The sequence below is a fragment of the Podarcis pityusensis genome (assembly GCF_964106645.2).
Source record: "Podarcis pityusensis genome assembly, chromosome: 7".
Classification (NCBI taxonomy): domain Eukaryota; kingdom Metazoa; phylum Chordata; class Lepidosauria; order Squamata; family Lacertidae; genus Podarcis; species Podarcis pityusensis.
The window spans coordinates 20,258,724-20,278,213 of NC_138031.1; the positions used below are offsets into that span (position 1 = coordinate 20,258,724).

The 19,490-nt window shown below is 43.7% G+C and overlaps 1 protein-coding gene across 1 annotated transcript in view; it reads left to right on the plus strand.

The window, feature by feature from the left end:
- NUDCD1 (NudC domain containing 1) overlaps positions 1-9,829 on the plus strand; it is a 49,502-nt gene extending 39,673 nt beyond the window's left edge. The window contains exons 9-10 of the mRNA XM_081012659.1: positions 6,649-6,805; positions 8,783-9,829. Of these exons, the coding sequence (XP_080868785.1) occupies positions 6,649-6,805; positions 8,783-9,075 (450 nt within the window). The 3' untranslated portion in view covers positions 9,076-9,829. The remainder of the gene's footprint in view (positions 1-6,648; positions 6,806-8,782) is intronic.
- The last annotated feature ends 9,661 nt before the right edge of the window (positions 9,830-19,490 follow it).

Sequence of the window (19,490 nt, forward strand, 5' to 3'; positions counted from 1 at the left end):
ATCAGTGGCTCCCCCCAAAGAAGCTGAACAATTGTGGCTCCCCTAAAAAAAGCTCAACATTTTACTTCCTCCCTGAAAAACTCAACAACTTTGACCCGACCCCCAAAATGGGCCTTCCTCCTTCCTAAAAAAAACCCTCAAAAACTTTGACCTCAACCCCAAAAAAGGGAGTAGATCACTGCCAGTTTTTAACTCTGCGAGTAGATTGCAGTCTCTTGGGAGTTGGTCACCGCTGCTCTAGAGCATTGCTTTAAAATAAGCTTTCACATATTGCAACTTGCCAGTCATCTATGGAAGCCCAGGAAAGGGTCAATTAGACCCTGTGTCTGCTGTCTGCCTGGGCCTGCAAAACCAAGGGCATTCTCAAGCACCTGAGAAGCCAAACCAAGCAGCTGATAGCTCATCAATCACAAACTGCCAGAAGCTTGACAATGCAGCTTATCTTGGTGGGCTTCATTTCAAAGTTCCTCTGTACCATCTCCCCGCCTCACTTGTGTGTTTTTGTTTTGTTTTTCCATTTTAAGCATCAGCAGCCCGGTCTTGTTGCGGGCCCCAGCTCTTCATTGCAGTCGCCCCTTGCCTCAATTTTTCTAGGTGTCCACGCAGCTCATTCTGCCCGATAAAAGTTGACCTTTGGAAGCAGCTATACAAATAGACAACTTTAGCAGATAGACGTGCTGCATGAAGATTTGCCACCCCAAGGCTTATCCAAGCTCGGATCGTCTGCATTAGCTGCCCATGCTTTGAATGCTGCTTGAATCCAAGAACAGCCCTGAATGTCGGGCATTATGCATAGTTGCACAGAGGCAGCCACTGCTCAAAGCAGTCTGCATTTTACTTTGAAATTAACTGCTCTCGAGAGTATCAGTGAATTTGGAAACTTCTAATGTGATTCAGACAGGGATTCTTGGTGCAGGGTTCCTGCACAGACAGAAAAGTGCAGTTAGCTGTTGCCAGCTACTATTGATGTTAATTAACAATTAAATGTATTCTTTCTATATAAAAACAGAGATGCACATTATTTTTGCCTCTAGAATATAAGCGTGGCTGAATCTAATCAACATGCCAAATAGCATTATCTTGTTTGGGTGTGTTTAATCTTTGCATGTAAGGTAATGTAACCAGTGTTTTTTTTGAGGCACAGGACTACTGTAATGTGAATTCATCTTGTCTGGCCAAAAAAAAAAAATCCACAACCGATACATCTCTTTTGTCAGAGATGAAGGGAAATAGCTGCCATTAGTGTCTCTTTATGTTCTTTTCTGCTTCTCCTAGTAATCAATGGGTTGGTATTGACTGCTTCTATTTTCTTTTTGTGCCTCAAAAATAATTGCCATCTTGCAAACTGTAATTATTTTTTTGCAGACTAGTTTAGAATATCAGTAAGCTTGTCCTCTCTGCCTTGCGGGGGTTTTCTGTATTTTAAAATTACTGGGTAAACTAGGTGCCTTTAGCTAATTTTTGGCTGATAAATTTCAAAGCAAGCAACTCTTCTCTCCTGTCTGTTGATGAGGGAGAGGGATCTCTTTTTCTACTATCCCTTGATGCAGATTCTCTTCCCACTCCACAATATTCTGCAATCTCTTGCCCATTTGGGTCCAAGTTCCTACCTCCATAATGTACATTGAACACATGAACCAAGGCAGTCATTGACTACGCTCAGTAGTATGGTGCTGTTACTTGTGCAAAAATTGCTTGGGCAGTCATGGTTGTGGAGAAGGACCTGGCTTTCAATCTGTTGCACGATAAGGTGAGGAGAGGTGGTCAATAATGGTGTGTCTTGTAATCCACCAACAACTGGAGGGTCACAGTTGTTCGCTTACAGTACAGAACAAATTTCAGTGTCATAATAATAATAACAACAACAACAACAACAACAATAATTTATTTATACCCCGCCCATCCTGTTGGGTTTCCCCAGCCACTCTGGGCAGCTCCCAGCGGAATACTACTACTACTAATAATGATGATGATGATGATGATGTTGATGATAATAAAGCTATAAAACATCAAACATTAAAAACTTTCCTAAACAGAGCTGCCTTCAGATGTCTTCTAAAAGTCAGATAGTTGTTTATTTCCTTGACACAGTGGAAGGGCATTCCACAGGGCGGGCGTCACCACCAAGAAGGCCCGCTGCCTGGTTCCCTGTAACTTCACTTCTCGCAGTGAGGGAACCACCAGAAGGCCTTCGGAGCTGGACCTCAGTGTCCAGGCTCAACAATGGGGGTGGAGACGCTCCTTCAGGTATACTGGGCCGAGGCCGTTTAGGGCTTTAAAGCTCAGCACCAACACTTTGAATTGTGCTTGGAAATGTACTGGGAGCCAGTGTAGGTACAGTGGTACCTCAGTTTAAGAACAGCTCTGTTTACAAACTATTTGGTATATGAACTCCACAAAACCAGAAGTAGTGTTCCAGTTTGTGAACTTTACCTCAGTCTACGAACGGAAGCCGAATGGTGGAAGGGCACCGGCGGCGGGAGGCCTCATTAGGGAAAGCATGCCTTGGTTTAAGAATGGACTTCCGGAACAGCTTAATTTTGTAAACCGAGGTACCACTGTATTTCATTGTAGATACCCCTCCAAATGTCCAGGTCTCGGAAGTCAACAACTGCAAGATTCTATGGTTGCCTAATTCCTGACAAAAGTTCTTCCATTTTAGAAACAAGAAGTTACCCACCAGTGAGAAAATATTGCTAATCTCGTGCAGTTTCCTCTCTTGTTACCCCTTAAGCCTAAAACTGATACTGCAGGGAGTGAGTTGTGTGAAGGGGGCATCACACAGTTACCAGGAGTAGCACCGTGTTGCCTGCCCTGACTTGGACATCCATGTAGACTGCTTGCCAGGAAGAAGCCTTTGCACAAATAGCTGTTCACTCAGACTTCTTCACTGCATGCAGTTGGCGTTAACTTGCGCATGCCCAGACCCTCCCAGTGTCCATTTTGAATGACAAAGAATAATCCTTGGGGCCAACCTGCGGCTGCCCGAGAAAGCTAGCCGTTCTCTAACCCTCTTGTGAGCACCAGGGTGAGTGGGTAGGTGCATGTTTCAGAGGCAGCCTCATTATGGAATTTTCTCAAAAGAAGCTTGGCAGGTTGCCTCTGGTTTTATCTTTAAGTAGCAAAAAGCTTTCTGTTCCAGTAGGTGCCGGGGAGAGTAAGTGGAATTGATTTTGGAGGCTCTGTCATGTGCTGCTAGTATGCTGTTTTATGCTTTTCTGATCAGGGGCTTTTCATCTCTCTTTAGATACTGTGTTGGGCTTTTTCTTCTTCTTTTTTCTTGTGAGGTTCCCAGAAGGTTCAGGGAACCATATGGTAGTAAACAAATCTCAAAACAAATTGAATGCATGCACAAGAAACATGTCAATCCTTAAGGCTGTCTAGCAGAGAAGCATCTTTGTGTCCCGCCTCCCATCTATACTGGGTTAATTTAATGTTTATTAGTAAGTAGCATATTTTAGCCAACCACCTCTCTGGATTGCACTTCATGACCCCTTCATATGGGCTCCAGTTGGGTAGCTTAAGGTTCCCACGTACACACAATAGAATCAGGGAAGCCAAGTTACAGGGAACCAAGCAGAGGGCCTTCTCGGTAGTGGCACCCGCCCTGTGGAACGCCCTCCCACCAGATGTCAAAGAGAAAAACAATTACCAGACTTTTAGAAGACATCTGAAAGCAGCCCTGTTTAGGGAAGCTTTTAATGTTTGACGGACTATTGCATTTTAATATTTTGTTGCTCTTGTTCCCAGAGTGGCTGGGAAAACCCAGCCAGATGGGCAGGGTATAAATAAATTAATATTATTATTATTATTATTGTTATTACTAAAGTAATGTATGCACTAGGTTTGCCTTATTTCATTAGGAACTATAATGAACCATGAGAATCCCAGTAAGAGAGACATCTTTTTGATCTTAACTCGTGTGGGGAGTGTGTACATTCAAAGATACTGGGTAGAAGGAGAAAAGGGCGGGGGGAGAGGGAAATAATATTAATAACAGTAATCTGTTTTGAATTAGTCTATAGAGAAGCTTACGTTTCTCTACGGCCTTCCTTTCTGGTGTTCCTAACGCAGAGTTGGATTAGAAGTAATGTGGATTCAGGCATTATTTATTTAAGGGAGTCAGCATATGATATTAGAATCTGCCAGCAACGTTATTACTGCGGACAGTGCATGATGTATAGTCAAAGGGACTCTCAGAATCGTAGTAGAAATACTGATTCCCTGACCTAGAAAATCATTTCTCTGAAAACATTACCTTTCTCACTCTCTGCTGTTCATCCGCGCGGGGGTGGGGTGGGGTGGGGTGTCATCCAGCGACTGGTGGTGCTGAGATTGGGAATACAAATGTAAATGTGTAAAACGGGCAAGTCCTGATATCGGTGGCCTCACAGTTTTGCCTCTTTGCAACCAATAACGTCCAGAGAGCCTGCTTTAGAGGAGAAAACAGATGGGCATGTGGCAGAGATGCTGCCATGTGCAGAAAGATTTCTGCATGAAACCACGGAATGCTGTTGCCAGCCAGTGCATACATTACTAAGCTGGATCTGACATGGTCTAAGACAGCTTCCTCTGTTCTTAAACTAAGAAAATATTTTAAAAGGGAAAAGCAACAACCCTGAAGTAGATACTGAATTTAACAAACTAGCCCAAGAGCAGACAGGTGCTTAAGCGCCCAGTTCTCTGGACTTCAGATGTCGGCTAGCCCTGCCTTTGGTTACAAGTTGTCGTCTTGGCTGAAACACCCAGATTGTTCTTTTTCTGAAAAAACAGCTGCTGGCGACGTAGCCTTTGCATCTAACGGATCTGCTTCGATCCTTCTCGGCGTGCAAAGCAGAGCAGTTTATTTTCATGCCATTAGACGCCTGAGAAGTAGGTGCTTAAATTGGCTTAAACATTATCTTTACAAAATGGGGCTGTCATGGTCCCAGACCACTCAGAGATCTAGACAGTCGTCCTTGCTGGTTTCAGGCACAGGCTGTCCTCTCTTGGCAGATCAGAGAAACCTGCTTGTCATGGGGGAATAAATAAGCCCTCTTATCTCCCGGCACCCACTGCAACATCCTCCTTCCAGATGTAGCCTTTGCCTTCCTCTGGCTTCTCTCTTCCTCCCTGGCTCCTTCTGAGACTTATAAGCCATCACCCCCACCCTTGCTTAGCTGCTGCCCATCCTGACTGGTTGCTGGTTGGACTGCTTGTGAGCAAGCAGCCATTTCTTCCCCCCACATTCTCTTTTGGAAGACGTGGCACTTGTAGGTTGGTGGTTTCATTTACCGTTATAATTGTAGCTGTTGTTCAATGTATATAGCAAGCCCTGGTAATTCACCAGTGGGTTTTGAGAAAAGTAGATGTCGCTGGCAGTGTTTCTAAAGGAATTTTTGAATTTCTGTTTCTTTATTTTTATTGTTGAGTAACAAACACTACATAAATATTACGATTAAGGGGGAGAAACAGGAAGCAGAGAGGTGCAAGTCATTGCTTAGATACTTAGATACTTAAACAGTAATGTCTAGCAATAGCCTTAAGTTCTACATTGATACTTGTTTTACTTCCCCGTCCTGAACGTGCCCAGTAATCTCATAGTTTAAATGGGTTCAGTCTGTCTGAAACTTAAGAATCTGAACAAATTTAAAAAGTGAAGATTATATTCAGACTAAAATGATAAATTTATTCAGCTGTGCTGTATGGTCTATTTGTTGCCTATTTAAGAGTCCAAGGCATTTTGACCTCATGATGGCACAGGGAGGTAGATTATACAGTACTGTGAAATAGCCATTCGCTCATAGTCAACCAGCAAGTTTCATGGCCGAGTGGAGATCTGAACTTCAGTGTTCCAGCTTCTAAGCCAACATGCCCCCCTGGCTGTTAGGAATAGAATTTAAGGTAATCTTTGAACCATGTGGAAGTGGTTTTGAATGGATCTAATGTTGCACTAAAACATTCCTTGGTATAAGTAAACCGCCTTTCATATCTATGTCAGGGCAAGGGGATGTCACGGTCCGGTTCACAGGCGATCGAAGTCCCGGCTGGGGACTTCAGGACTGGGGGCAAGATGGTGGGGTGGGAGCAGGAACAGGGGTCCAGAAGCCAGAAGTCAGGAAGCAGAGGGTCATAGAGCCAGGAGCCAAGGGTCTGAGGGTCAGGAAGCAAGGAGTCATGAAGTCAGGGGATCAAGGAGTCAAGGGTCTGAGGATCAAGAAGCAGGGAGTCAAGAAGCCGAGGTTCAAGGATCAGGAAGCAAGAAGCCAAACGCAGCAAGGCAGGAAGCGTGTTGCTGTGGCAAAGAGCCAAAGAGAAATGCTGACCTTATATCCCTTCCCAGCTCTTGCCATCAGGTGCTGTGAGTTACCAATCGGCCTCACCTATGAGGCCATGCCTTGCCCCCTTCAGAACAAACCTAGGAAGGCCCCAGTCCTGCAAAGTCCTATTGGTCACAGGGCCTGGCTCCTGTATGCACACCTGAAAGGGGGGAACCAAAACTGACTAAAGCTATCCTGGTCCTCCACAGTGCATGGATATCTGCTCTATCAATTTTCTTTCGCCCTCCCCTCCCCCAGCTGCTGTGAAGCTGTTAATGCTGCATATAATCAAGCAGATAAGCTTTACATTTGTACTAAAAGGATCCCCCCCCCCTTTTTTTGTCTGCAGGTGAATCTTGGAAGCAACCAGTACCTCTTCTCAACGGTGGTGGATCCCAAGGAAATGCCATGCTTCTGCTTACGCCATGATGTCGATGCTCTTCTCTGGCAGCCACGCCCAGATCAGCAGGACAAATGGGAGCACATTTCAACCTTCAATGCCTTAGGTATGGGAGGGAGGCTTTTTGAAATAGCATTTCTCTTCCTTATAAAGCTGTGGTCCATAACTCTTCCAACACTGCCATGCAGTGTCTCTGATCTCATCCATAACAGAGCTCTCTGTCTTTCAAAACTCGGTTGATAAATCGCAGCATCTTGGAAAGTAGCTAAACGCTAAGCTGACTTCCGTAATGACTTAAAAGGGAATAAGCAACCAACTGACAATGGGGGAAAAATCAGTATAATCTTAATTACTGCCTCCTCATCATAGCCAACTAATTGAGAATGGAGATCTCTAAAATCTTAATTACTATCTCATCAGCAAGCCAAGTTTCTTCAGAATTAAATAGAAATTAGTTTTATGGATGAAGGGTTCTACAGTGCCATCTGGAGAACACAAATAGATTCTATGTCCACAGATAAAAAACATATTTCAGGATTGTGTGCAGTTAAGTTGTAGGTAGACCCAATGGGTCTACGTTAGTCATGGCCATTAATTTCTGTGGGCCTGCTCTCAGGAGAACTTAGTTCGGGACAACTCCCAGAACAAATTTGAGGATCAATTCCAAGTTAATTGCTCCAGAGTGGGGGGAAATCCATAAAAAAATTCCAGGCATTCACTAACTTGAGTGGATTTCACTGAGCACACTACTGGCAAAAGGAGTGCTGTAGTATTGCCCATCTTACATCCTTTGGAAGATTCCAATTCAGGATTGTGTTGATGTAAAAAATACAACAACACTTTAGGGTTTGGGTTTTTTTAGCTGGCAGTCCCATGTTTTTATTCTTCAGTGTGGAAAATAACAGGGAATTCTAAAGTATTTTGGCTTTAATCATCCCATAATTTTTAATGAATAACACTTTGTGGTGAATTTCCACATCTTTGGGCCACTTCATATACTGAATTTTTCAGAGACCGGTATATTTCCCATTTCTACACATATGACTGACTGTATTTTAAAGTGTCCCTTTCTGTTCCAAAAGAGGTTGGCTCTAACTTTGGGATTTGTTTGCTTTGCGTTGAACAGCAATGTGCTGTGTTATACCACAGTCTGTGGGAGGGATTCACCTTAGGAGTCCCTTGCTCAGGGACAATGACATATTCTCATCCCCCCGTTGCCCCCCAGATTGGCTGAGGCAGGGTCAAAAGAACCCTCAGATCAGCGCATGGGAAGAAGGGGGGGGGGGTAGTTCCATCTGGCAAGCTAAAACATTTATCCAGACAGAGCATTTGTAATGGAGCAAGACTGAATTCCACCCTGTGTTTTGAAAGTTTCAGCTATGGCGTTTAGTACAGAGGTTGGGTGGTCCCAAAAGAAGTCCAGGCCTGTCTCACACACTCCACTGTCTCTCAAGGCAGACGGATGTCAACAGCAGCAGCAGCAGCAGCAGCAGCGCAAGCTCCCATCAACCCTAACTGGCACGCCCAATGGTCAGGGATGATGGGAGTCAGGCCTCCCATATCAGGAAAACACATTTGCCCCAGCTGCAATTCTGAACAGTTTCAAAGGAGCCACACCCAAATGGAGGGCAATCCAGTAGTCTATTCCTGAGGATACAGGGCATAGAAGATGCTTGCATCCGAAAGAAATACTTGCCAATATATATTTTTGCATCTTCTTTCTTTAAAAGAAAAGAAAACTCTGTGGTTGACCTCTATTTGAGAGAGGATGTAGCATATCTAAAATACAGTGGTACCTCGGGTTAAGTACTTAATTCATTCCGGAGGTCCGTTCTTAACCTGAAACTGTTCTTAACCTGAAGCACCACTTTAGCTAATGGGGCCTCCTGCTGCTGCCGTGCCGCCAGAGCATGATTTCTGTTCTCATCCTGAAGCAAAGTTCTTAATCCGAGGTACTATTTCTGGGTTAGCGGAGTCTGTAACCTGAAGCGTATGTAATCTGGAGCGTATGTAACCTGAAGTGTATGTAACCCAAGGTACCACTGTAGCCCTATCTTCTTTTTATTGTCTGTGTGTGCTTCAGGTTATGTGCAAGCATCAAAGCAAGACAAGAAGTTTATGGCATGTGCCCCAAATCACTCCTATTCTTCCCTTTGCGAGTGCCTGCGACGCGTGTTCATCTATCGGCAACCGACTCCTCTGTCTACTGTTCTCTACAACAGGAAGGAAGGAAGACAAGTGGGGCAAGTTGCAAAGCAGTTGGTAGCGACTCTTGAAACCCATGACCCCGTTTTGGGGTTCCAGGCAACAAACGAGAGATTGTTCGTTCTGACGACGAAAGTGCTCTTCATAATAAAAGTGAACACTGAGAACTAATGACCAAACGTATCGCGTTATCGTTGCATTCAAAATTGGCTCAAATAGTGACTGCATAAAAAAAAATTAGGAAAATACAGAGGTATGCTGTAAGTTCAAAAGCAACATTTATCGCACCATGACCAAAATGTATCTTCGCATTTGCCTTGTATTTAATAGAGAAAAGTTTCCGGCTTTATTTTTTAATAAACAGTTCATTATTTGTGCAAGGTTGCAGTTCTGTTAAGGAAGTGCAAGGAATTCATTTGTTTTTCTCTTTCCAGCAGGTGCTTCCATGAAATGGTTAATTTGCTGTTTTTCCAAATAGTTTCCAGTCACATCTTTTTTAATAATAGCTGGTTGAAAGTACAGTGTTCATTTTTCTTCATTTTTTTTTATTACAGCAATGTCTTATCTGGCATGCTAAGTCAGATCACTCCATATATATGTGTGTGTGGAAATCTACCAAAATAATTAAAATGTAATTTGCAGCCTTAGTTAAAAAGGCGGGGTTATTTGTTTTCATTTTTGTTTTGTTTGCTTTTTCATCTCTATAAATGTCTCCATGCTTAGCACTTTGCATTGGCTCATCGGATAAACGATAGTGAGCACGAACATCTTACTTTCCTCTGCTGTTACTTTTTTTTAATTGACTCTGAAACTTCTCATTATGTGTAAACTTTTATTGTGTTTGGGTTCCAGATGAAAATCTTCAACCTTTTTAGAAATAAAGTGGGTTTTTAAAGAGCAAGCAAATAAATAAATACATAAATAATACTGATGTTCTTGTCTTCTTTCCCCTGACGTTGAGGTAGGAGCTCTGATTTGAGGGAGAATAACTAGGGGTTTGAGGGCACTCAGTTCTACAGCTGCTATTACTGTCTGAAGGTAAGAGATAATGAATTTAAACAATGCCATAGGTAAGCCTCTTATGAAAAGAGGAGGTTCAGCACTGTTGCAGAAACAGGAAGGTAGCTGCTCCGCAACTGTTCAAAGGCACACATAAAATCCTCTTCAGTATGATCATGACGAGGGTGAGATCTTTGAAAAATTAAACCAGTTTGTGGACATGATGCAAGCAAGATGCACTTACCTATTTTTCCTTTCGTCAGCCAGCCCTGCTGCGAAGCTAAATTTTACTGTTGCAGAAAAAGCTCCTTTATAAAATAACAATTCATTAGTTATATAATACTTCCTCTCCTGCACACAACAGCATATTTATTTATATGCTTCATAAAATTTATCGTTTGATGGTTAAAAAAACACCCACCCACCCTCAAAGCTGTTTACAAAAAGTTAAAACAATATGATTAAGAAGAATTTGCAATACTTTAAAACAAACGAAAAGTTAAATACTAAAACATTAAGATTCATGTCAGCATTTATGAAGCTAAGAGTTGTGGGAAGCTCGTTTTCTCTGTCTCTTGTGGCAGAGAAAGAAAAACAAATAGCTCCCTACTCATTTTTTCACATAGTCTTCATTATAGAAGACAAAAAAAGGCAAGCATGGGAAATGTAGCTTAACTTCCAAAGGTTACCAACGGAGCAAATCTAACCATAAAAAAGGTTTTATTTCCCTCTTAATGATACTTCTGTACACTTTTTGGAAATAGAATAGTACTTGCAATGAATCAAAGTTTTGCAGCACACATCTAAATCTTGTTTGACCCAAGCATACAAAGATTGACCTCGACACCTCGTAGTGTATCCCCAGCAAAGATAGAGAAGTATCCTAATTCCAAATATGGTTGGATTTCCCATTTCATACACTGTGTTCCACAGCAGGAGGGAAGAAATGGAATGACCCACTTCTGTTCCCACTGTTAAGGAACACAGAGATTATTGTGGGTCTAATTTAAACAGATCCCTCCATAGCAGCAGGGCATAGCTTATCATTTGATAATAGCAATGGGTAAAATAATTGACTCTGGCAAGTTATTCTTGGCTGTTGGGCGCAGCCAGTGCTTAACCTGCCATGTAAAATTATTTGCATCCTAAATACGGTGTTATCCATTAATTGACTCCTAAAGCAGGATGGAGCAAAGTCTTCAATCTGAGTGTGTTACATGTGCTGTAATGCAGTTTTGGGATTAAAAGGCCTATCCTTGGGTTTATATTCTTATTAATAATAATAATAATTAATTAATTAATTTTTGTGCTGCCCTTCATTTGAAGATCACAGGGCAGTTTACAGCATAAAAACACAAAAATACACGACATAATAACAAATTAACCAATACCAACCAAGGTTTGTTGCTCCAAGCCACATGACCAACCACTGCTAGCCAAAAGCTTCCAAACGTCTCCTCCCAGCCACGTGGGAGGAAATGGGCCAAGATGGGAAGCATACAAATCCAAGATTGTCGGTGGTGTCTTTCTGGTTTAGCGTGATTTGTGAACATCACCACTGTGAGAAGCAACCTCATGGAAATCAGACTTCTATATCCACCTTGTCCTGTCAAATGATAAGGAGAATAGCTCTACAGATCAGATACAGGTATGTAGCAAACTTGTTTTCTGCATGCATCGGAAGCCATAACAGAAAAGGCAACAAGGCGGCAGCATCAGAAGAAGGAAAGGGTGCCATTTTTTAATTTTTTTTAAAAAAAGAAAAAACCATAACAACTTAGTTCAAGGAGCAGGTTTGGTTAGGCTGGTGACTTAGTATGGGTGGCAGCACATCTACAGTTTTGCTTAAATGGATTGTGCCTGATTTACAAGCAAAATATCACAGTCAAAACCTCACGACCCAGAACAACCCACATTTATCTCCAGAGGCGTTTTGGCTAGCTGAACACCTCCAGGAAGTTAGGGGGACTTCACATGGCACATACTCCATTTGTCAATCTCAGCACTGAGTATGACTGGGGCATCTGAGGTTAATATGGACATATCAAACTTCCATATACCCAGTGCCAACTGTACATATTTTAACTTTGTAAAGTAATGTGTTTGTTCTTTTTAAAAACTTCAAATAAATTGTATTACGGCAGAGCCGTATGAATTGTTGATGTCATTAAAACTTCCTTTCCAGAGACTGCCACTGACTAGGAGCAATAGCTCAAAACGCGTAGGACATTTTAATTTACAAGGAAATAATTTACAGCAGCAGCAGCTGCTTTGTACAGAGATGGAAAAAATGCAATCCATTTCCTGCCACTGTGAAATCTGGTTAGCTACGATGCATCGAATGAATATCCATTCAAGCCGTAGCTTCTTCCTGCCAAAGAGAGTTTCTGAAAGTTATTGGGAAAGTTCAAGAGACATCTCTTGGTAAAGTTTTTCTGGAAATAGCATCTGGCAAGAAACATACTACAGAATGAGTTGGACACCTGTGACCCTCCAGATCCCATGCAGCTCCCATCAGTGAAGGTTGATCCATTAGGATGAGTGAAGCACTGTCACAGTGACCTCAATCTGCCCCCAGCCAACCCTCACTTGCCTGCCTTCTACTGTCGGTCTCCTTACCGTCTACCCTACCAGTCCTCATGGGCACAAGCTCTGGAGGGTTAGGAGAACCCAAAAAACATCACCAGAGAGGAGGGGAGATTGTTCCAGCAGGCAGGCAGAAAGGATCGCGCTGGCAGAGAACAATCATGTTGGTGCACCATTGAATTCCCCCCACGCAGCGAAGGTTCATGGTTAATTGGGGGAGCAAAAGGGCGTCATCCTATTGAGTGATTTGAGAGAAAAAGAGTATTAAGAATTGGTGTCTTGAGTTTGCCAGTGTGGTGTAGCAGTTAAGAGCGGTAGTCTTGTAATCTGGTGAACCAGGTTCCCCGCTCCTCCACATGCAGCTGCTGGGTGACCTTGGGCTAGTCACACTTCTTTGAAGTCTCTCAGCCCCACTCACCTCACAGAGTGTTTGTTGTGGGGGAGGAAGGGAAAGGAGAATGTTAGCCGCTTTGAGACTCCTTAGGGTAGTGATAAAGTGGGATATCAAATCCAAACTCTTCTTCTCTTCTTCTTTATTCCCTATTGTGTTATTTTTGGATGGTAACCATGCCCACAGATCCATAGAAAACCATGGTCAAGGAAGTCTACTCATAGCCTTCCTTTGCTGGATGCCACCCTTAGATTGTAATGCTGTGGGGAAGGAACGGCTTGTTTTTATTGATTGCTGTGTGCACAACTCTGAGAGTCTTTGGGGAGGGAAAGCATTTCAAATAAATATACTAAATGGAATTCCCATGGAATCATGCATGCTGGTGACTTCTGGAGTTATGTTTTGTAACACTTTCAGGAAGTTACGGTTTGGGGACAGGGGCTAGAAATATTGTCAAAAGCTATTTCCATTGCAGCATTTATATGCATTCTGGCCATAGCTGGACTCAGCTCAATATTTATGAACTGTCCACCAAGGCACCCTCCCTGTTTGTTTTCTACAGAATTTTTACCCTGAAGTTGGCTGGGCTATTATTCATTGTGAAAGGTGTCATACTGAGTTTTTTTCAAAGTCTGCTCATTTAACTTTGCTGATGGCAAGACACAGACTTCCTGCTCGAAAACCAAATGCTACGCTACACAATCTCAGAGTCTGCATTTCTTTTTTCCCCTGCAGCACATTAAATGAATGGATAGTGGGACTCAGAAGATCAGCCACTTTGGCTAACCCCTCTTTCCACCTGTACACAACCAGATTCCAAAAAGCAATCTAGGCTTAATAATAGAGCAGGAATGGGGAATCTGTGAGCCTGCAGATGCTGCTGGACTACAGCTCCCATCACCCCTGACTGTTGGTCATGCTAGCTGGGGCTGATGGGACTTTGAATGCAATAATATCAGAATATAATAACGGGTTCCCCATCTCTGCAGTAAAGGAATATGTGCCTGCAAATTTTTCATTCTGTCCTTCCTTTTAGCAGTCTTGTTTCAAACAGTCATTGGACTTCTGACAGCCTCTATTCTAATAGTGGGTGGGTGTCTCATAAACCCCTATTTTTTAAAAAATAAAATAAAAATAAACAATAAATCACAGGCAGAAGCAGTGGGCTGGAATGAGCTGTATTGGAATGAGCAATAAGGAACTGTGAGGAGTAGGGAATAGCACAGACACCACGGAGGCCTTGACTATTAGAAAATAAGATTCACTGTAGGCAAAATATCTGTGTAATTCACAAATTATTAAGTCCCTGCTATTCTGCATGGCTCCTGTTGGCAAAAGGCAACAGAGAACATGGTTTACAAAGAAAGGAGGGAGGGAATTGTCTTAGCTGCTGCTGGCTAGAAGATGCAGCAATTGTTACTGGGGATAATTAGGAATGAAGTAATCAAGTTTCCCCATTAAGTCATCTTACTTAATTCCCCCTTTTAATAAATGTTTAATTTAGATTGTAAGCCTGCAGGTATGAACACCTGTCTTGTATAATCTCCACAGGCTACAGAGAACTAATAATCATTTTGGCAGGCAGGTTTTCTTCTGAGAGAGCAGAGCCCACACAGATAACCACTCAGACTGATTTGTGGTAAAGGCTGTCTTCTCGTTGGTGGTGGCAGCTGGTCCCATTGGGGATCGCTAGAGCAGAAGGCATGGAGACCCAGAATAAGTGGAACCAGAGACAAGCACAGGCACTGCCCCATTTTGCCCTAAGGGACCGGCCTCCACTGCTCACTTAGCAGGAAGACAATGCAGGCTGACAATACAGTTCTCCAGGACGTGATTGCTCACCCTGGAATATTTTAATCATGCCTCTGGTTCAGTGAGAACATCGAGGGGGGAAACATGACCCACCAGGAACTCTTCCCCATTGGTACAGGGGCCAGTTCTCCATATACTGTATGTTTCTCCATGAAAACTGCCTGGGCTAGGCATGTGGACGGTTGTTAAGAGAACAGCAGAGGTAGAATACAGGTATATTTCTAGACCAGCTTCCTGTTTCCCACAGTGGTCAACTATAGGCCTGCATGAAGCCCCCATGCAGGAAGCCCGCCGGGACCATAAAACACTGGTCCTAAAGGATCTACACTGGCTCCCAGTCAATTTCCAAGCACAATTCAATGGCTTTGTCCCTGAAGGTGCGTCTCCACCTCCATCGTCCAACTCGGACAATGAGGCCCAGCTCCAAGGCTCTTCTGGCAGTTCCCTCACTGCGAGATGTGAAGCTACAGAGAACCAGGCAGAGGGCCTTTTTGGTAGTGGGGCCTGCCCTGTGGAACATCCTCCCATCAGATGTCAAACAGATAAACAAGTATTTGACTTTTAGAAGACATTTGAAGGCAGCCCTGTTCAGGGAAGTTTTTAATGGTTGATGTTTTATTGTGTTTTCAATATTTTGTTGGGAGCCACCTAGAGTGGCTTGGGCAACCCAATCAGGTGGGAATCATCATCATCATCATCAAGCACAATTCTCTCCCATTGCTGTTGTAGCATACAGAAGGACCCAGGTTCAACCCTTGGCATGTCCAGGAAGGACTGAAAATTTACCTGTCTGAAACCCTGGAGAGATGCTGAGCTAGATGAGCCCATGTTCTGACTTGGTATAAGCCAACTTTCTGTGTTCCACTGTAACTGCTGTTCAAAGACCTGCTGCCTCTGATCTTGGAAGGAGTATATGGTAGCCACTGTGGCCTGCAGCCATTGACAGCTGTCTCCACCATGAGTCTAATCCCCTTTTAATGTCATCTGAACTGGTGACCATCACAACTCCTCACAGCACTTCCTTTTCCCCTGTCCTGAACCTTCCAGCATTCAGCTTCATTGGACGGCCCTGAGGTTCTTGCATTATTAAAGGTAAAGGGACCCCTGACCATTAGGTCCAGTCGTGACCGACTCTGGGGTTGCGGCGCTCATCTCGCTTTATTGGCCGAGGGAGCTGGCGTACAGCTTCTGGGTCATGTGGCCAGCATGACTAAGCCGCTTCTGGCAAATCAGAGCAGCACACGGAAACGCCGTTTACCTTCCCGCTGGAGCGGTACCTATTTATCTACTTGCACTTTGACGTGCTTTCAAACTGCTAGGTTGGCAGGAGCAGGGACCGAGCAACGGGAGCTCACCCCGTCGCGGGGATTCGAACCGCCAACCTTCCGATCAGCAAGTCCTAGGCTCTGTGGTTTAACCCACAGCGCCACCTGCGTCCCGTCTTGCATTATTAGAAGGGGTCAAAAACCTTACATTCATCACCTTATGCAAAATTTTATGCACCTTCCAACATCCATGCCCCACCTCACCTCTTTTCTAAACTCAACAGCCCCAGATGAGCCATAGATCAAGCCCAGACCAAAACTCTGATCCTGGATATTTATTTATTGCATTTATCTCCCTGTTACGGGCAGCACCCCTGAGATTATGCGTTGCAACAATCCTGTTTTGCCCCCAAGCGACTCTGCCTTCCAGTGTTTAATATTAAGAGCAGATGTGCTGCATTATGTACTGCTGACTGAGCCTGGAAATGAAGTTCGCATTGGCAGAGGCTTAAGGACTCCATAGACTGGCATTAATCTCCATTATGGTGTCACTCTTGTTTAATGCTAAGACAAGTTGATTGAGGATGAGTGACTGCAAATCACATTGTTGTGAAATAGCAGCATCCAGCTCTGGCTCTCTTGATAGCGTCCCAATAGAATACAAACAAACAATGACCAGAAATTGCCGGGTAAAGATTTTGCAACAAGGCACAATACATTCGGATGTATCATGGAGTAGTTTTAAAAGAGGTTTTTGTAACAGCAAAGGCTGCAGGAATCTCAGTGCCTCTGATTTGTAAAGAGTTCTGCTGCAATCCTAACTCCATTTACCTGGGAGTAAGTTCCTGGTGGATTCAATAGGACTTATTTCTGAGTAGGCATGGTGAGGATCGTACTGTCAATGTTAGGGCTGTCACTGGAAGATAAATAGCAATAGTAGGAATTTGAAACTAGCTGAAATAAAAAGAATTGCCCTAGGAGTCCTAATCTGGTTTTTTTAAAAAAAATATTAATTCATAACTGATGTTGAGAAGTTGTTGCAAATATTTTAAGAGTACAGTTGTACCTTGGTTTTAGAACAGCTTAGTTCATGAACAACTTGGAACACGAACATCGCAAACCCAGAAGTAGGTGTTCCAGTTTGCGAACTTTGCCTCGGAAGCCAAATGCCTGGCATGGCTTCTGTGGCTTCCGATTGGCTGCAGGATGCTCCTACAGCCAATCAGAAATGGCTCCTTGGTTTCTGAACATTTTGGAAGTCAAACGGACTTCCGGAATGCATTCTGTTTGAAAACCAAGGTACGGCTGTGTGAAGAAAAGCTTTGATTTTACTTCTAACATTACAAGCTTGAAAGTCCATTTCACTGGTTTTCTTTTTTTCAGACTTCCCCTTCCTATGTGTTCCCATGGTTTGGGATGGGGGTGAGGCCTGTACTAATTTCTAGGGGGGGGGGTGCTGTTTGTGTAGATGTGACATGCCTCAAGAAGTGTTTTTCAGCTTCTGAATTTGTCATGAGGTTTTTCTTGGTTGATACAAATTGCAGGAAGTCCTGGAGGATATAAATTATCTAAGTCTTTTCAATCTGGGTTTGGGGACTGGATCTGCCTTTGTTGCCCAGACTGATGATCTGTATTAAGAGCAGGACAGGGGGGATGCAACTCTGTTTCTCCTTGTTATAAATATATTATCAGGACTCCCTGGTCCTGAATGGGGTAACTGTGCCCCTGAAGGCCCCTGAAGGTGCGCAGCCTGGGAGTCATTTTGGACTCACAGCTGTCCATGGAGGCACAGGTCAATTCTGTGTCCAGGGCAGCTGTTTACCAGCTCCATCTGGTATGCAGGCTGACATCCTACCTGCCTGCAGACTGTCTCGCCAAAGTGGTGCATGCTCTAGTTATCTCCCGCTTGGACTACTGCAATGTGGGGCTACCTTTGAAGGTGACTCGGAAACTGCAATTAATCCAGAATGCGGCAGCTAGACTGGTGACTGGAAGTGGCAGCCGAGACCATATAACACCGGTCCTGAAAGATCTTCATTGGCTCCCAGTATGTTTCCGAGCACAATTCAAAGTCTTGGTGCTGACCTTTAAAGCCCTAAATGGCCTTGGTCCTGTATACCTGAAGGAGCGTCTCCACCCCCATTGTTCAGCCCGGACACTGAGATCCAGCGCCGAGGGCCTTCTGGCAGTTCCCTTACTGCGAGAAGCCAAGTTACAGGGAAACAGGCAGAGGGCCTTCTCAGTAGTGGTGCCTGCCCTGTGGAATGCCCTCCCAGCAGATGTCTAGGCAATAAGCAACTATTTTACTTTTAAAAGACAACTGAAGGCTGCCCTGTTTAGAGAAGTTTTTAATGTTTGATGCTGTATTGTTTTTAATACTCAGTTTGAAGCCACCCAGAGTGGCTGGGGAAACCCAGCCAGATGGGCGGGGTATAAATATATTATTATTATTATTATTATTATTATTATTATTATTATTATTGTTATTGTTATTGTTGTTATTATTATTATTATTATTATTATTATTATTATTATTATATACCTTGCCTTTTCCCCTGACAGGCACTCAAGGTGACTTAAAGATAAAAATAAGTACATCTAAAAACAATCTTTTTTTAAAAGCCAATTGAATTAAAACAAAATAAATATATATTATTGGCATCCATCTGTCTCGAGAGAAAATGGAGTACTCCTCCAGGGGTGAAGTCAAACCACTGCATTAGCAGCACCGAAGTGCAAGCCTTGGCAGTCTGTAGGGAGGTGCTGGGCTGCCCAGATGACAAGACCCCTCTCTTGGCCTCAATGTGGCCCAGTGGAAAGCAGAGCACCAGCTTGACTGCAGTAGTTGCTGGAAGGAAGCATACAAGGTGCCACCCAACTGTTTTAGGGACTACACTCTGGATTTGTGCAGAGTTTACTCCTTCGCCTTTTCTTCTCCTGAAGATATCTCACAATCAGTGGCGTAGTGTGGGTTGTCAGCACCCGGGGCAAGGCAAGCAATTTGTGCCCCCTAACCCGTGGATTTTAGTAGGGGCAGAGAGCTCCGAGTGCGAGCGCGCCCCCCCAGATGTTGCGCCCGGTGTGGCCGGCCCCCCCTGCACCCCCCACGCTACGCCACTGCTCACAATGCAGTGGAGGTTTAGAATCAGAGTTTTCCTTCTCCTAGATGAGCTACCTTCCCAGATTGACAAGCCCCACCTGCCCCTCACTTCCCTCTTCAGCACATCCAGAAAACCACCTTCTTGACCTTTGGGCCCACTTTTGGTCTCATCCACTCAATCTGCCCAAGCCTGTACCACCAAGCTCCCAGAGCTTCTTTTGTAAGGATTAATTGCCTGGACATAAATGATCTTAAAGTTAAAGACATCTGAAGGCAGCCCTATTTAGGGAAGTTTTTAATATTTAATGCTGTATTGTTTTTAACACTCGATTGGGAGCCGCCCAGAGTGGCTGGGGAAACTCAGCCAGATGGGCGGGGTATAAATAATAAATTGTTGTTGTTGTTGTTGTTGTTAACAGGAATTTCTCTCCAT